We start from the raw sequence: 12505 nt of genomic DNA on the forward strand, positions 1-12505 counted from the left end.
AGTTGTGTGAGGTTAAGTGAGGGCATGAGCAGAACAGAATAGCAGCGCTGATGTCAAAGCAACACTGCACACTGATTAACATCATAATCTTCCTGTCCCATGTATTTCTGACAGAAGTTAAATGTGTACATTCTATCACCCTCATCAAGATGGCATTTAGTATACTTGGCATGAGGAGTGTGCATGCGTGCTGTGAACACTACTTTGGAAGCCTAAGGGCACTTGTAGCGCCGCAAACAGGAGCTATCAAGCCCAATTTCACCCCAATCTAATAGGTGACTGGCTTATGCAATGTTTAGTTGAAAATTAATCCTCAAACATTGATTTGCCTGAACAGAGTGGAATCCACTATTTCCCAACAGAGATTGAGGAGCACTCACAAGAGTGAGTTTTATCATGATTCTCTCAGTGTCTCCACTGTTTTTGATGTGCCTCTCCATTATTGCAGATGGACAAAAGGTAACAGCTTTTATTTATCACACCATGAGTGCAGCGCTCAGAAGCAAAATAACGAATATTGCATGATCAAACTTTTGGTGAATTTCTCTGAAATGTATGCTGTAAGGGCGTTCTGCTGATTCTGAGTTTGCACACTGCATTTTTCAATATTGAATGATTCGTAGGCTCCAGTTCAGTCAAGGGCTTTGCTGAGTTAGCAAGTGCAATAGGTTGGAGGTACTGCAATTGATCTCAGCGTTGCTCTGTTAAGAGATGGGACTGCAGCTGAAAAATGCACACTTGCGGGCCTCAGGGAAAGGCAGCAGTGAATTCCACTTGGTTGGGTGTAGACAGCTGCAGTGCTCTCACTGTCAGATAGCCTGTTTATGCTCATCCAGTGGGCTTGTATGTGAAGAATGAAGTGTCAAAAGTTGTCATCACCAAAGGAACTGTGTCCCATGGCCTCTTGCATGTTCTGTTTTAGTTTAGATCCGCTGTATTTGCTACTTATTTTTTCCTCTCTATCATTCTCTATTTTGTGCTGTGTGGACTTTTCCAGTGTCTTTTTTACTTCCATTCTTTGCATTTTTTTTGTATAATCTCTGCACCATCTCACTGAGATAGCCTTAATAGCCTTCTATTAAGCAGGTAGAAGGATATGTTGATAAGGTTAGATGAAATAGGATGGGAGGAGGTTTGTGTAGAACATAAACAGCAACATAGATCAGTTTTGGTAAAAGGCCTGTTTCCATACTGTAAATTCTATGTAAAGTTTGTATGTCATTGAATCCATTAACTTCCTCTCAGGGATTGCTTTATTTATTGTTCTCTTCCTCCACTTTTCTCTTCATTTTTCCAGTCTTATTAAATACCTGGTTCTGTCCTCTACCAATAAAAGAGACATACCCAAAACTTCCTAACCCCAACAGTAGTTAGCACTTTGAAGAGAGATAATCAGCACTCTAATCAGATAAATTTGCTTTAACATCTTATCATCAGCTTATACTTCTCTGCGAGTTACAGAATTGGTAGATTCATTTTGTGAATGGGATATTTTTGACTTCTCATCCCATCCCACTTCAACTCATTCAACTTAGTGTAAGCTACTTGTTTCTCCAATTCACTGCTCCCAGGTATTGCAGCTGGAACAAGGCACTTTATGAAAACACAACCTTTGGAGGGTGAATTCCCATCTTCATGAATTTTGTTAAAAAAGTAGATGTGAATGTAAAGTAGTGACATGCTGCATTTCACCTATTTATTTTGTTGTTAAATGAGGCAAGGATGCGAAATCAATTTTCCAATGTTTTCTCAGGACTGTGAACTGTGCTGGAGAGAAGTCCTTAATAGGGGATCAGTTCAGGACAAAATGAGGTTTTTTTTCTTGGATAGAGTCTGTAATAGTTTGCTCTGAATCTTGTTCTACTGATTGTGTTTTGGGCACTAGAAAATTCTATCCTGCTCTTTCAAATCTTCAGTGGGCAAAAGGACAAATTTCAGCAGAATGATTACAGATGAGTGGGCAAAAACTTGGCAGATGGAATATAATGTGGGAAAATGTGAGGTTATGCACTTTGGCAGGAAGAATAGAAGAGCTGAATATTATTTAAATTGAGAAAGACTGCAGAAAGCTGCAGCACAGAGGGATTTGGGGGTCCTCGTGCATGAATCCCAAAAAGCAAACATACAAGTTCAACAGGTAAATGGGAAGGCAAATGGAATGTTGGCCTTTATCTCAAAGGGAATGGAGTATAAAAATAGGGAAGTCTTGCTAAAACTATACAAGGAACTAGTTAGACCCCGCCTAGAATACTGTGAACAGCTTTGGTTCCCTTATCTAAGGAAAGATATACTGATATTGGAGGCAGTCCAGAGAAGGTTCACTAGGTTGATCCTGGGTGTGGAGGGATTTTCTTATGAGGAGAGGTTGAGTAGGTTGGGCCTGTACTCATTGGAGTTTAGAAGAATGAGAGGCAACCTTATTGATACATATAAAATTCTTAGGGGGCTTGACAGGACAGTTGCTGAGAGGTTGTTTCCCCTTGTGGGAGATTCTAGGACCAGAGGGCATAATCTCAGTGTCTTTTTACTCTTGTTAAAACTGGACAGCAGTAAACTACAGATTAAAAAACATCACAATACTTACTGCAAGAGTGCTGTTCACTGCTTCATTGCTCTTGCTTGGCGGCAGCATCTGAAGCAGAAGGCCAAAGCTGTGAAGTAACTTTGGGAACATGATTACAACTCACATTTAAATAGAACATTTAACATGAGGAAATATCTCCCAAAACACTTCACAAATAGGAGGCAAAAATGGATGTCCAGGAAGGGAAGAGGTGTGACTAAAAAATTGGTCAAAGACATACTGAAAAAAGTACTAGGTGGAATCATCTCAGGTTTGCACAAATTGTGCTACTGGGCGTGAAAAAAGTCATTTTACCCACCAGCCATAATGGCAGGTTTTCCTGCTGTATCATCCCATTCCCATCTTGTCCTACTTCATTAATAATACATTCCTGGGAAGCACACCGGATCATTCCCTTTGAAATAAAGGCCAACATTCCATTTGCCTTTCCTATTACCTGCTGAACTGCTACGCTAGCTTTTTGGGATTCATTCACGAGGACTCCCAAATCCCTCAGTGCTGCAGCTTTCTTCAGTCTTTCTCCATTTAAGTAATATTAAGCTTCTCTATTCTTCCTACCAAAGTGCATAACCTCACATTTTCCCACATTATATTCCATCTGCCAAGGTTTTGTCCACTCACTTAGCCTGTCTATATCCCTCTGCAGACTCTTTGTGTCATGCCTTCCCACCTATTTTTGTGTCATCCGCAACCTCGGCGATAGTACATTGATTTCCCTCATCCAAGTCATTAATATGTGTTGTAAATAATTGAGGCCCCAGCGCTGACCCCTGTTACAGGGTGCCATCCTGAAAAGGCCCCCTGTATCCCAACTCTCTGCCTTCTATTAGTTAGCCAATCCTCTATCCATGCTAATGTACTACCCCCAATCCATGTGCTCTTATCTTATTAAATTGCCTTATGTGTGGTACCTAATTGAACACCTTTTGGAAATCCAAATATATTACATCTGCTGGTTCCCCTTTATCTATTCTGCTTGTTACCTCTTCAAAGAATTCTAATAAATTTGTCAGACATGATTGCCCCTTCATGAAACCATGCTGAGCCTGCTTGATTATATTATGCATTTCTAAATGCTCTGCTATTACATCCTTTATAACATTTTCCCAATGACGGATGTCAAGCTAACTGGCCTATAGTTACCTGTTTTTTGTCTCCTTCCCTTTTTGAATAAGGGTGTTACATTGGCAGTTTTCCAATCCTCCTGGACTTTTCCAGGATCTAAGAATTCTTGGAAAATTACTACCAGTGCATCCACTATCTCTGCAGCTATTTCCTTCAATATCCTAGGATGCAACCCATCAGGTCCAGGTGACTTATTGGCCTTTAGCCCGATTAGTTTCCTGAGTACTTTTTCTCTATTGATAGTTATTGTAATCATTTCCTCTCCCCCTTTTGCCCCTTGATTATTTAGTATTTTTGATATGCATTAGTGCAAAATATTTATTCAACTCCTTTGCCATTTCCTGGTTCCCCATTATTATTTCCCAGCTTCATTCTCTAAGGGACCGATATTGACCTCTCTTTTCCTTTTTATATATTATATATATTTTATATATTAAAAATACTGTCCAATTTTATATTACTTGCTAGTTTACCCTCAAAGTTTATTTTCTCCATCTTTATTGTTTCTTTGGTCATCTTCTGTTGGTTTTTAAAACTTTCCCAATCCTCTGGCTTACCACTAATCTTTGCCACATTGTATGTTTTTTTTTCACTTTGATACTCATAGAGTCATAGAGGTCTACAGCACAGAAAAAGGGCCTTTAGCCCATCGAGTCTGTGCTGGTCAAACAAGTACCTAACTATTCTAATCCCATTTTCAAGCACTAGGCCCATAACCTTGTATGCCATGGCATTGCAAGTGCACATCCAAATACTTCTTAAATGTTATGAGGGTTTCTGCCTCTACCACCCTTCCAGGCAGTGAGTTCCAGATTCCCATCAACCTCTGAGTGAAAAAATTCATCCTCATATCTCCTCTAAACCTCCTGCCCCTTACCTTAAATTTATGCCCCCTCCTCGGTTATTGATCCCTCCACCAAGGGGAAAAGTTCCTTCCTGTCTACCCTATCTATGCCCATCATAATTTTATACACCTCAATCATGTCCCCCCTCAATCTCCTCTGCTCCAGGGAAAATAACCCCAGTCTATCCAATCTCTCCTCATAACTAAAACTCTCCAGCCCGGGCAACATCATGGTAAATCTCCTCTGTACTGTCTCTAGTGCAATCACATCCTTCCAATAATGCGGATTCCAGAACTGCACACAATACTCTAGCTGTGGTCTAACCAGCGTTTTATACAGTCCCAGCATAACCTCTCTGCTCTTATATGCTATGCCTCAGCTAATAAAGGCAAGTATCCCATATGCCTTCTTAACCACCTTATCTACCTGTCCCGTTACCTTAAGGGCCCAGTGCATATGCACACCAAGGTCCCTCTGACCCTCGGCACTTCCCAGGGTCCTACCATTCATCGTGTATTCCGGTGCCTTGTTTGTCCTGCCCATCACCTCACACTTATCCCAATTAAATTGCATTTGCCACTGATCAGCCTGTCTGTATCCTCCAGTAATCTAAGGCTATTCTCCTCACTATTTACCACCCCACCAATTTTCGTGTCATCCGTGAACCTACTGATCAACCCTCCTACATTGAAGTCCAAATTGTTTTTATGTGCCACAAATAGCAAGGGAACCAACATCGATCCCTGTGGAACCTCACTGGACACAGGCATCCAGTCACAAAAACACCCCTCGACCATCACCCTCTGCTTCCTGCCACTCAGCCAATTCTGGATCCAATTTGCCAAATTGCCTTGGATCCCATGGGCTCTTACCTTCGTTATCAGTCTCCCATGTGGGACCTTATCAAAAGCCTTGCTGAAGTCCAAGTAGACTACATCAAATGTATTGCCCTCATCTACACACCTGGTTACTTCTTCGAAAAATTCAATTAAATTGGTGTGACATAACCTGCAATTAACAAAACCATGCTGACTGTCCTTGATTAATCCCTGACTCTCCAAGTGTAGATTAATTCTGTCCCTCAGAATTGCTTCCAATAGTTTCCCCACCACTGAGGTTAGACTGACTGGCCTGTAGTTCCCTGGTTTATCCTTTCCTCCCTGCTTGTATAATGGTACCACATTGGCTGTCCTCCAGTCCTCTGGCACCTCTCCTGTTACCTGAGAGGTATTAAAAATTATTTCCAGTGCCTCTGCTATCTCCTCCCTTGCCTCACTCAACAGCCTGGGATACATTTCATCCGGGCCTGGAGATATATCTGCTTTTAAACCTGCCAGACCACTTAGAACCTCCTCCCTTTCTATGCTAATTTCTTTAATTATATCACAATCCTTCTGCCTGATTTCCATACCCACGTCGTCCCTCTCACTTGTGAACACCGACGCAAAGTATTCATTTAGAACCCTAATGTCTTCCGGCTCCGCACACAAATTACCACTATGGTCCCTAATGGGCCCTACTCTTTCCCTAGTTATCCTCTTACTCTTAATGTACTTGTAAAATAGCTTTGGATTTTCCTTTATTTTACCTGCCAATGTTTTTTTGTGCCCCCTTTTTGCTCTCCTAATTTCCTTTTTAAATTCCCCCCTACACATTCTATACTCCTCTAGGGCTCCTGCTGTTTTGAGCCCTTGGTATCTGCCATAAGCCTCCTTTTTTCTCTTTATCCAATCTTGTATCCCTCAACATCCGGGGTTCCCTGGATTTGTTGGTCCCATCCTTTATTTTTACTGGAATATGTTGGCCCTGTACTCTCCCTATTTCCTTCTTGAATGAGTCCCACTGCTTTGAAGCAGATTTTCTTAAAAGTAGCTGCTCCCAGTCCACTCTGGCCAAATCATATCTGATCTTATTAAAATCAGCCTTCCCCCAATTTAGAACTCGGATTTCTGGCCCATCTTTGTCGTTTTCCATCACAACCTTGAATCTAACGGATTTATGATCACTATCTGCAAAATGCTCCCCACTGACACCTCTACCACTTGCTTGGCTTCATTCCCTAAAATTAAGTCCAGGGCCGCCCCTTCTCTTGTAGGACCTTCTACATACTGGCTTAAAAAGCTCTCCTGGATGCATTTTAAGAATTCCGCTCCATCTAAACCTATCACACTATGACTAACCCAATTAATGTTGGGGAAGTTGAAATCCCCCACTATTACTACCCTATTATTTTTACACTTCTCTGAAATTTGCCTACATATCTGCTCTTCTATTTCTCTCTGACTGTTTGGGGGCCTATAGTATACTCCCAGCGATGTGATTGCTCCTTTTTTGTTTTTAGCTCTACCCATATGGCTTCATTTGAGGCGATGCTATCCTTAACTTGGTTAACCATGGTTGGTTTATCCCCTTCCTAGTCATGAACTATTTTCTTAAATGTCTGCTAAACTCCTTTCCCAGTCCACTCCAGCCAACCCTGCCCTCATTCCTGTGTAATTACCCTTATTTAAGTTTAGCACAGTTGTTTCCGGCCTAAGTTCCTCACTCTCAAACTGAATGCTAAATTCCACCATATAATGGTCACTGTTTCCTAGGGGATCTTTTACCCTGAGATCATTTATTAAACCTGCCTCATTACACATTTCCAAATCCAAAATAGCCTGATCCCTGGTTGGATCCACAACATATTGTTCTAGGAAACTGTCCCAAATACACTCACTGAATTCTTGCTTGTGGCTACCTCTGCCAATTTGATTTTCCCAACCTACATAAAGATTAAAGTCACCCATGATTAATATGCTGCCTTTGTTGCATGCCCTCATTATCTCCTGATTTATTCTCTGTCCTACAGTATAGCTACTGTAAGGGGGCCTATAGACCACTGCCACCAATGTCTTCTTCCCCTTATTATTTCTTACCTCCACCTATATGGATTCTACATCTTCCGATCCAAGGTCATTTCTTGCTATCGTACTTATTCCATCTCGTACTAACAAAGCTACCCCACCACCCTTTCCTTCCTGCCTGTCCTTTCGAAAAGTCACATACCCCTGAATAGTTAGTTCCCAGCTTTGATCTCCTTGTAACCATATCTTCATAATGGCTATAAGATCATACCCATTAATATCTATTTGTGCCATTAATTCATTTATTCTGTTCTGAATACTACGTGCATTTAAGTAACGAGCCATTAATTTTGCCTTTTTACCATTTGTTCCCCTTTTGACCCTATTTGCTGCTTTTTGTATGTTTGTACACTCTCTCCCTTCCTGTCACAGTCTGGTTATCATTACCTAAATAGCTGCCCTGCAATGCTGCCATATCCTTTCGCTTTGTAAGCCTATGTATCCCCTCTCCAGAACCCTCCCCACCTCTATTTAGCTGCTGTTGCTGTGATGTCAGGTGTATGTGGATACCACGAGTACTTGAAGGGAATTAAAACTGCTATGTTTTAACAGCCCTAGTTATTCGATTTGCCAGGACACTGGTCCCAGCATGTTTCAAGTGAAGCCCGTTCCACCGTAACAATTCCAATCTAACCCAGGACTAGTGCCAGTGCCGCATGAACTGAAACCCATTTCTCCCACACCAATCTTTGAGCCATGCATTTAACTCCTTGACTTCATTTACCCTATGCCAGTTTGCCTGTGGCTCAGGTAGTAATCCCGAGAATATTACCATGGAGTCCTGTTTTCTAATTTAGCTCCTAACTGTTCAAATTCTTTCATCAGGAACTCCTTTCTAGTCCTATCAACATCGTTGGTACCAATGTGGACGACAACAACTGAATCCCTCCTCCACCACTCCAAGTTCCTCTTCAGTCCTGAGGAGATGTCCTTAAGCCTGACACCAGACAGGCAACACAGCCTTCGGAACTCACGCTCACAGCTGCAGAAAACAGCATCTTTCACCCTAATTATGCTGTCCCCTACCACTACTATTTTCTTATTTCCTCCCCCTACTTGAATGGCTCCTTGTACCATGTTGCTGTGGTCAGTTTGCTCTTCCTCCCTGCAGTCCCCACTCTTATCCACACACACCTTGCAAGAACCTTGTAACTGTTGGACAATTGCTTCCTCCAGACACGTAGGACAGCATCTGGTTTTCTACTGTTAAGAAGGCAGTGTCAAGCTTCACTCTCTCAGCCCTGAAATTGATTCTACATTGTTCCTTGTGACTCACACAGCAGTTTTAATTCCCTTCGAGTACTCATAGTATCCACACACACCTGACATCACGGCAACAGCAGCAGGAGATGCAATGACCTCGATGAACACATTTTCTGAGGTCAGAACATGGCAAGCTGCAAGTAGCCCTTGCGTGGTGCATGGCCAGGCTACACACTCTCAACTAATGGCTAATGCTTAATCATGTACATGTGGAATTTATGAGTAATTGCGATGTTGATAATGTGGGAGAATTGAATCTGTAAGAGTTCCTGATTGAACTCTGATGGGGGCATGCATTCCAGAGCCTTAAATGCCCGCGACCATTGATTAACAAAAGAGTAACAAGAGAGCATAGACTCAGGATAATAGAAGATGTGGGAGAAGAATTTTTGCATATGGAATGCTTGACCACAAGTGGTTACTGATACAGAGATGAAAATATTAGTTAAAAGGGAACTGGATAAACGTTGAGAGGAAAAATATAAATAAGCGAAGAAAAAGGGTGCGGAGATGGTTTTCAGCTACACAGCTCCAGTTAAAAACATAACACTGGCACGGGGGTCCAAAACATCCTCTTTTTGTGCTATAATTCCTATGATCCTAAGATGGTATTTTTCAGTATGTCTTTGACCAATCTTTTAGCCACTCCTCTTCCCTTCCTGGACATCTATTTTTGCATTCAATTTGTGAAGTGTTTTGGGAGATATTTCCTCGTGTTAAGGTTGTGATGGAAAAGGACAAGGAAGGGCCAGAAATCAGAGTTCTAAATTGGGGGAAGGCTGATTTTAATAAGATCAGATATGATTTGGCCAGAGTGGACTGGGAGCAGCTACTTTTAGGTAAATCTGCGTCAGAGCAGTGGGACTCATTCAAGAAGGAAATAGGGAGAGTACAGGGCCAACATATTCCAGAAAAGATAAAGGGTGGGACCAACAAACCCAGGGAACCTTGGATGTCGTGGGATACACAGGATTGGATGAAGAAAAAAGGGAGGCTTATGGCAGATACTGAGGACTCAAAACAGCAGAATTCCTAGAGGAGTATAGAATGTGTAGGGGGAAACTTAAAAAGGAAATTAGGAGAGCAAAAAGGGGCATGAAAACACATTGGTAGGTAAAATAAAGGAAAATCCAAAGTTATTTTACATTACATTAAGAGTAAGAGGATAACTAGGGAGAGTCTGGCCCATTAAGGACCATAGTGGTAATTTGTTTGTGGAACTGGAAGACGTAGGTAGGGTTCTAAATTAATACTTTGTGTCGGTGTTCACAAGTGAGAGGGACGACGTGAGTATGGAAATCAGGCAGAAGGATTGTGATATAATTAAAGAAATTAGGATAGAAAGGGAGGAGGTTCTAAGTGGTCTGGCAGTCTTTAAAGTAGATAAATCTCCAGACCCGGATGAAATGTATCCCAGGCTGTTGGGTGAGGCAAGGGAGGAGATAGCAGGGGCACTGGCAATAATTTTTAATACCTCTCAGGCAACAGGAAAGGTGCCAGAGGACTGGAGGACAGCCAATGTGGCACCATTATTCAAGAAGGAAGGAAGGGATAAACCAGGGAACTACAGGCCAGTAAGTCTAACCTCAGTGGTGGGGAAACTATTGGAAGCAATTCTGAGGGACAGAATTAATCTACACTTGGAGAGTCGGGAATTGATCAAGGACAGTCAGCATGGTTTTCTTAAGGGGAGGTCATATCATATTGAATTTTCCAAAGAGGTGACCAGGTGTGTAGATGAGGACAATACATTTGACGTAGTCTACTTGGACTTCAGCAAGGCTTTTGATAAGGTCCCGCATGGGAGACTGATAATGAACCATAATAGGAGTTATGTACAGGCCTCCGAACAGTAGTCAGGATGTGGGGCACAAGATACGCCAGGAGATAGAAAAGGCGTGTAAGAAAGGCAAGGTTACAGTGATTATGGGGGATTTCAATATGCAGGTAGACTGGGAAAATCAGGTTGGTAGTGGATCCCAAGAAAAGGAATTTATGGAATGTCTACGAGATGGCTTTTTGGAGCAGCTTGTGGTGGAGCCCACTAGGGAACAGGCAATTCTAGATTTAGTGATGTGTAATGAGGCAGATTTGATAAGGGAGCTTAAGCTGAAGGAACCCTTAGGAGGAAGTGACCATAATATGATAGAATTTACCCTGCAATTTGAGAGGAAAAAGCTGGAATCAGATGTAATGGTATTACAGTTGAATAAAGGCAACTACAGAGGCAAGAGGGAGATGCTGGCCAGAATTGACTGGGAGATGAGCCTAGCAAGAAAGACAGTGGAACAGCAATGGCAGGAGTTTCTGGGAGTAATTTGGGAGACACAGCAAAAATTCATCCCTAGGAAGAAGAAGCATGTTAAAGGGAGGACGAGGCAACCATGGCTGACAAGGGAAGTCAGGGATAGCATAAAAGCTAAAGAGAAAGCATACAATGCGGCGAAGAGCAGTGGGAAACCAGGGGATTGGGAAGCCTACAAAGACCAACAGAGGACAACTAAAAAAGAAATAAGGAGGGAGAAGATTAAATATGAGGGTAAACTAGCCAGTAATATAAAAGAAGATTGCAAGAGTTTTTTAGATATCTAAAGGGTAAGAGAGAGGCAAAAGTGGACATTGGGCCACTGGAAAATGACGCTGGAGAAGTAGTAGTGGGGAACAAAGAAATGGCGGAGGAATTGAATAGGTACTTTGCGTCAGTCTTCACGGTGGAAGACACGAGTAACATCCCCAAAGTTCAAGAGATTCGGGGGGCAGAGGTGAGTATGGTGGCCATTACCAAGGAGAAGGTGCTAGGAAAACTGAAAGGTCTAAAGGTGGATAAATCACCTGGACCAGATGGATTACACCCCAGAGTTCTGAAGGAGATAGCTGAAGAGATAATGGAGGCGTTAGTGGTGATCTTTCAGGAATCACTCGAGTCAGGGGAGGTCCCAGAGGACTGGAAAATCGCTAATGTAACTCCCCTGTTTAAGAAGGGAGTGAGGCAAAAGACGGGAAATTACAGGCCGATTAGCCTGACATCGGTCGTTGGTAAGATTTTAGAGTCCATTATTAAGGATGAGATTTCAGAATATTTGGAAGTGCATGGTAAAATAGGGCAAAGTCAGCATGGTTTCATCAAGGGGAGGTCATGCCTGACAAATCTGTTAGAATTCTTTGAGGAGGTAACGAGTAGGTTAGACAAAGGAGAGCCAATGGATGTTATCTACTTGGACTTCCAGAAAGTCTTTGACAAGGTGCCACACAGGAGGCTGCTCAGTAAGATAAGAGCCCATGGTGTTAGAAGAAAGGTACTAGCATGGATAGAAGATTGGCTGTCTGGCAGGAGGCAGAGAGTGGGGATAACGGGTCCTTCTCAGGATGGCGGCCGGTGACTAGTGGAGTTCCGCAGGGGTCAGTGTTGGGACCACAACTTTTCACTTTATACATTAATGATCTAGGTGAAGGAACTAAGGGCATCCTGGCTAAATTTGCAGATGCTACAAAGATAGGTGGAGGGACAGGTAGTATTGAGGAGGCAGGGAGGCTGCAGAAGGATTTGGACAGGTTAGGAGAATGGGCAAAGAAGTGGCAGATGGAATACAACGTGGGGAAGTGTGAGGTCATGCACTTTGGTAGGAAGAATAGAGGCATAGACTATTTTCTAAATGGGGAGAGAATTCAGAAATCTGGAGTGCAAAGAGACTTGGGAGTCCTAGTCCAGGATTCTCTTAAGATTAACTTGCAGGTTGAGTCAGTAGTTAGGAAGGCAAAAGCAATGTTGGCATTTATTTCGA

General features: G+C 42.4%; 1 protein-coding gene across 1 annotated transcript in view; it reads left to right on the forward strand.

The window, feature by feature from the left end:
• LOC144680590 (complement factor I-like) overlaps window positions 1–12505 on the forward strand; it is a 94919-nt gene continuing 82414 nt past the window's right edge. The window contains exon 1 of the mRNA XM_078541750.1: window positions 1–459. Coding sequence (XP_078397876.1) covers window positions 397–459 — 63 coding nt within the window. The 5' untranslated portion in view covers window positions 1–396. The remainder of the gene's footprint in view (window positions 460–12505) is intronic.

Source organism: Cetorhinus maximus, chromosome 1 (genome assembly GCF_964194155.1).
Source record: "Cetorhinus maximus chromosome 1, sCetMax3.hap1.1, whole genome shotgun sequence".
NCBI lineage: Eukaryota > Metazoa > Chordata > Chondrichthyes > Lamniformes > Cetorhinidae > Cetorhinus > Cetorhinus maximus.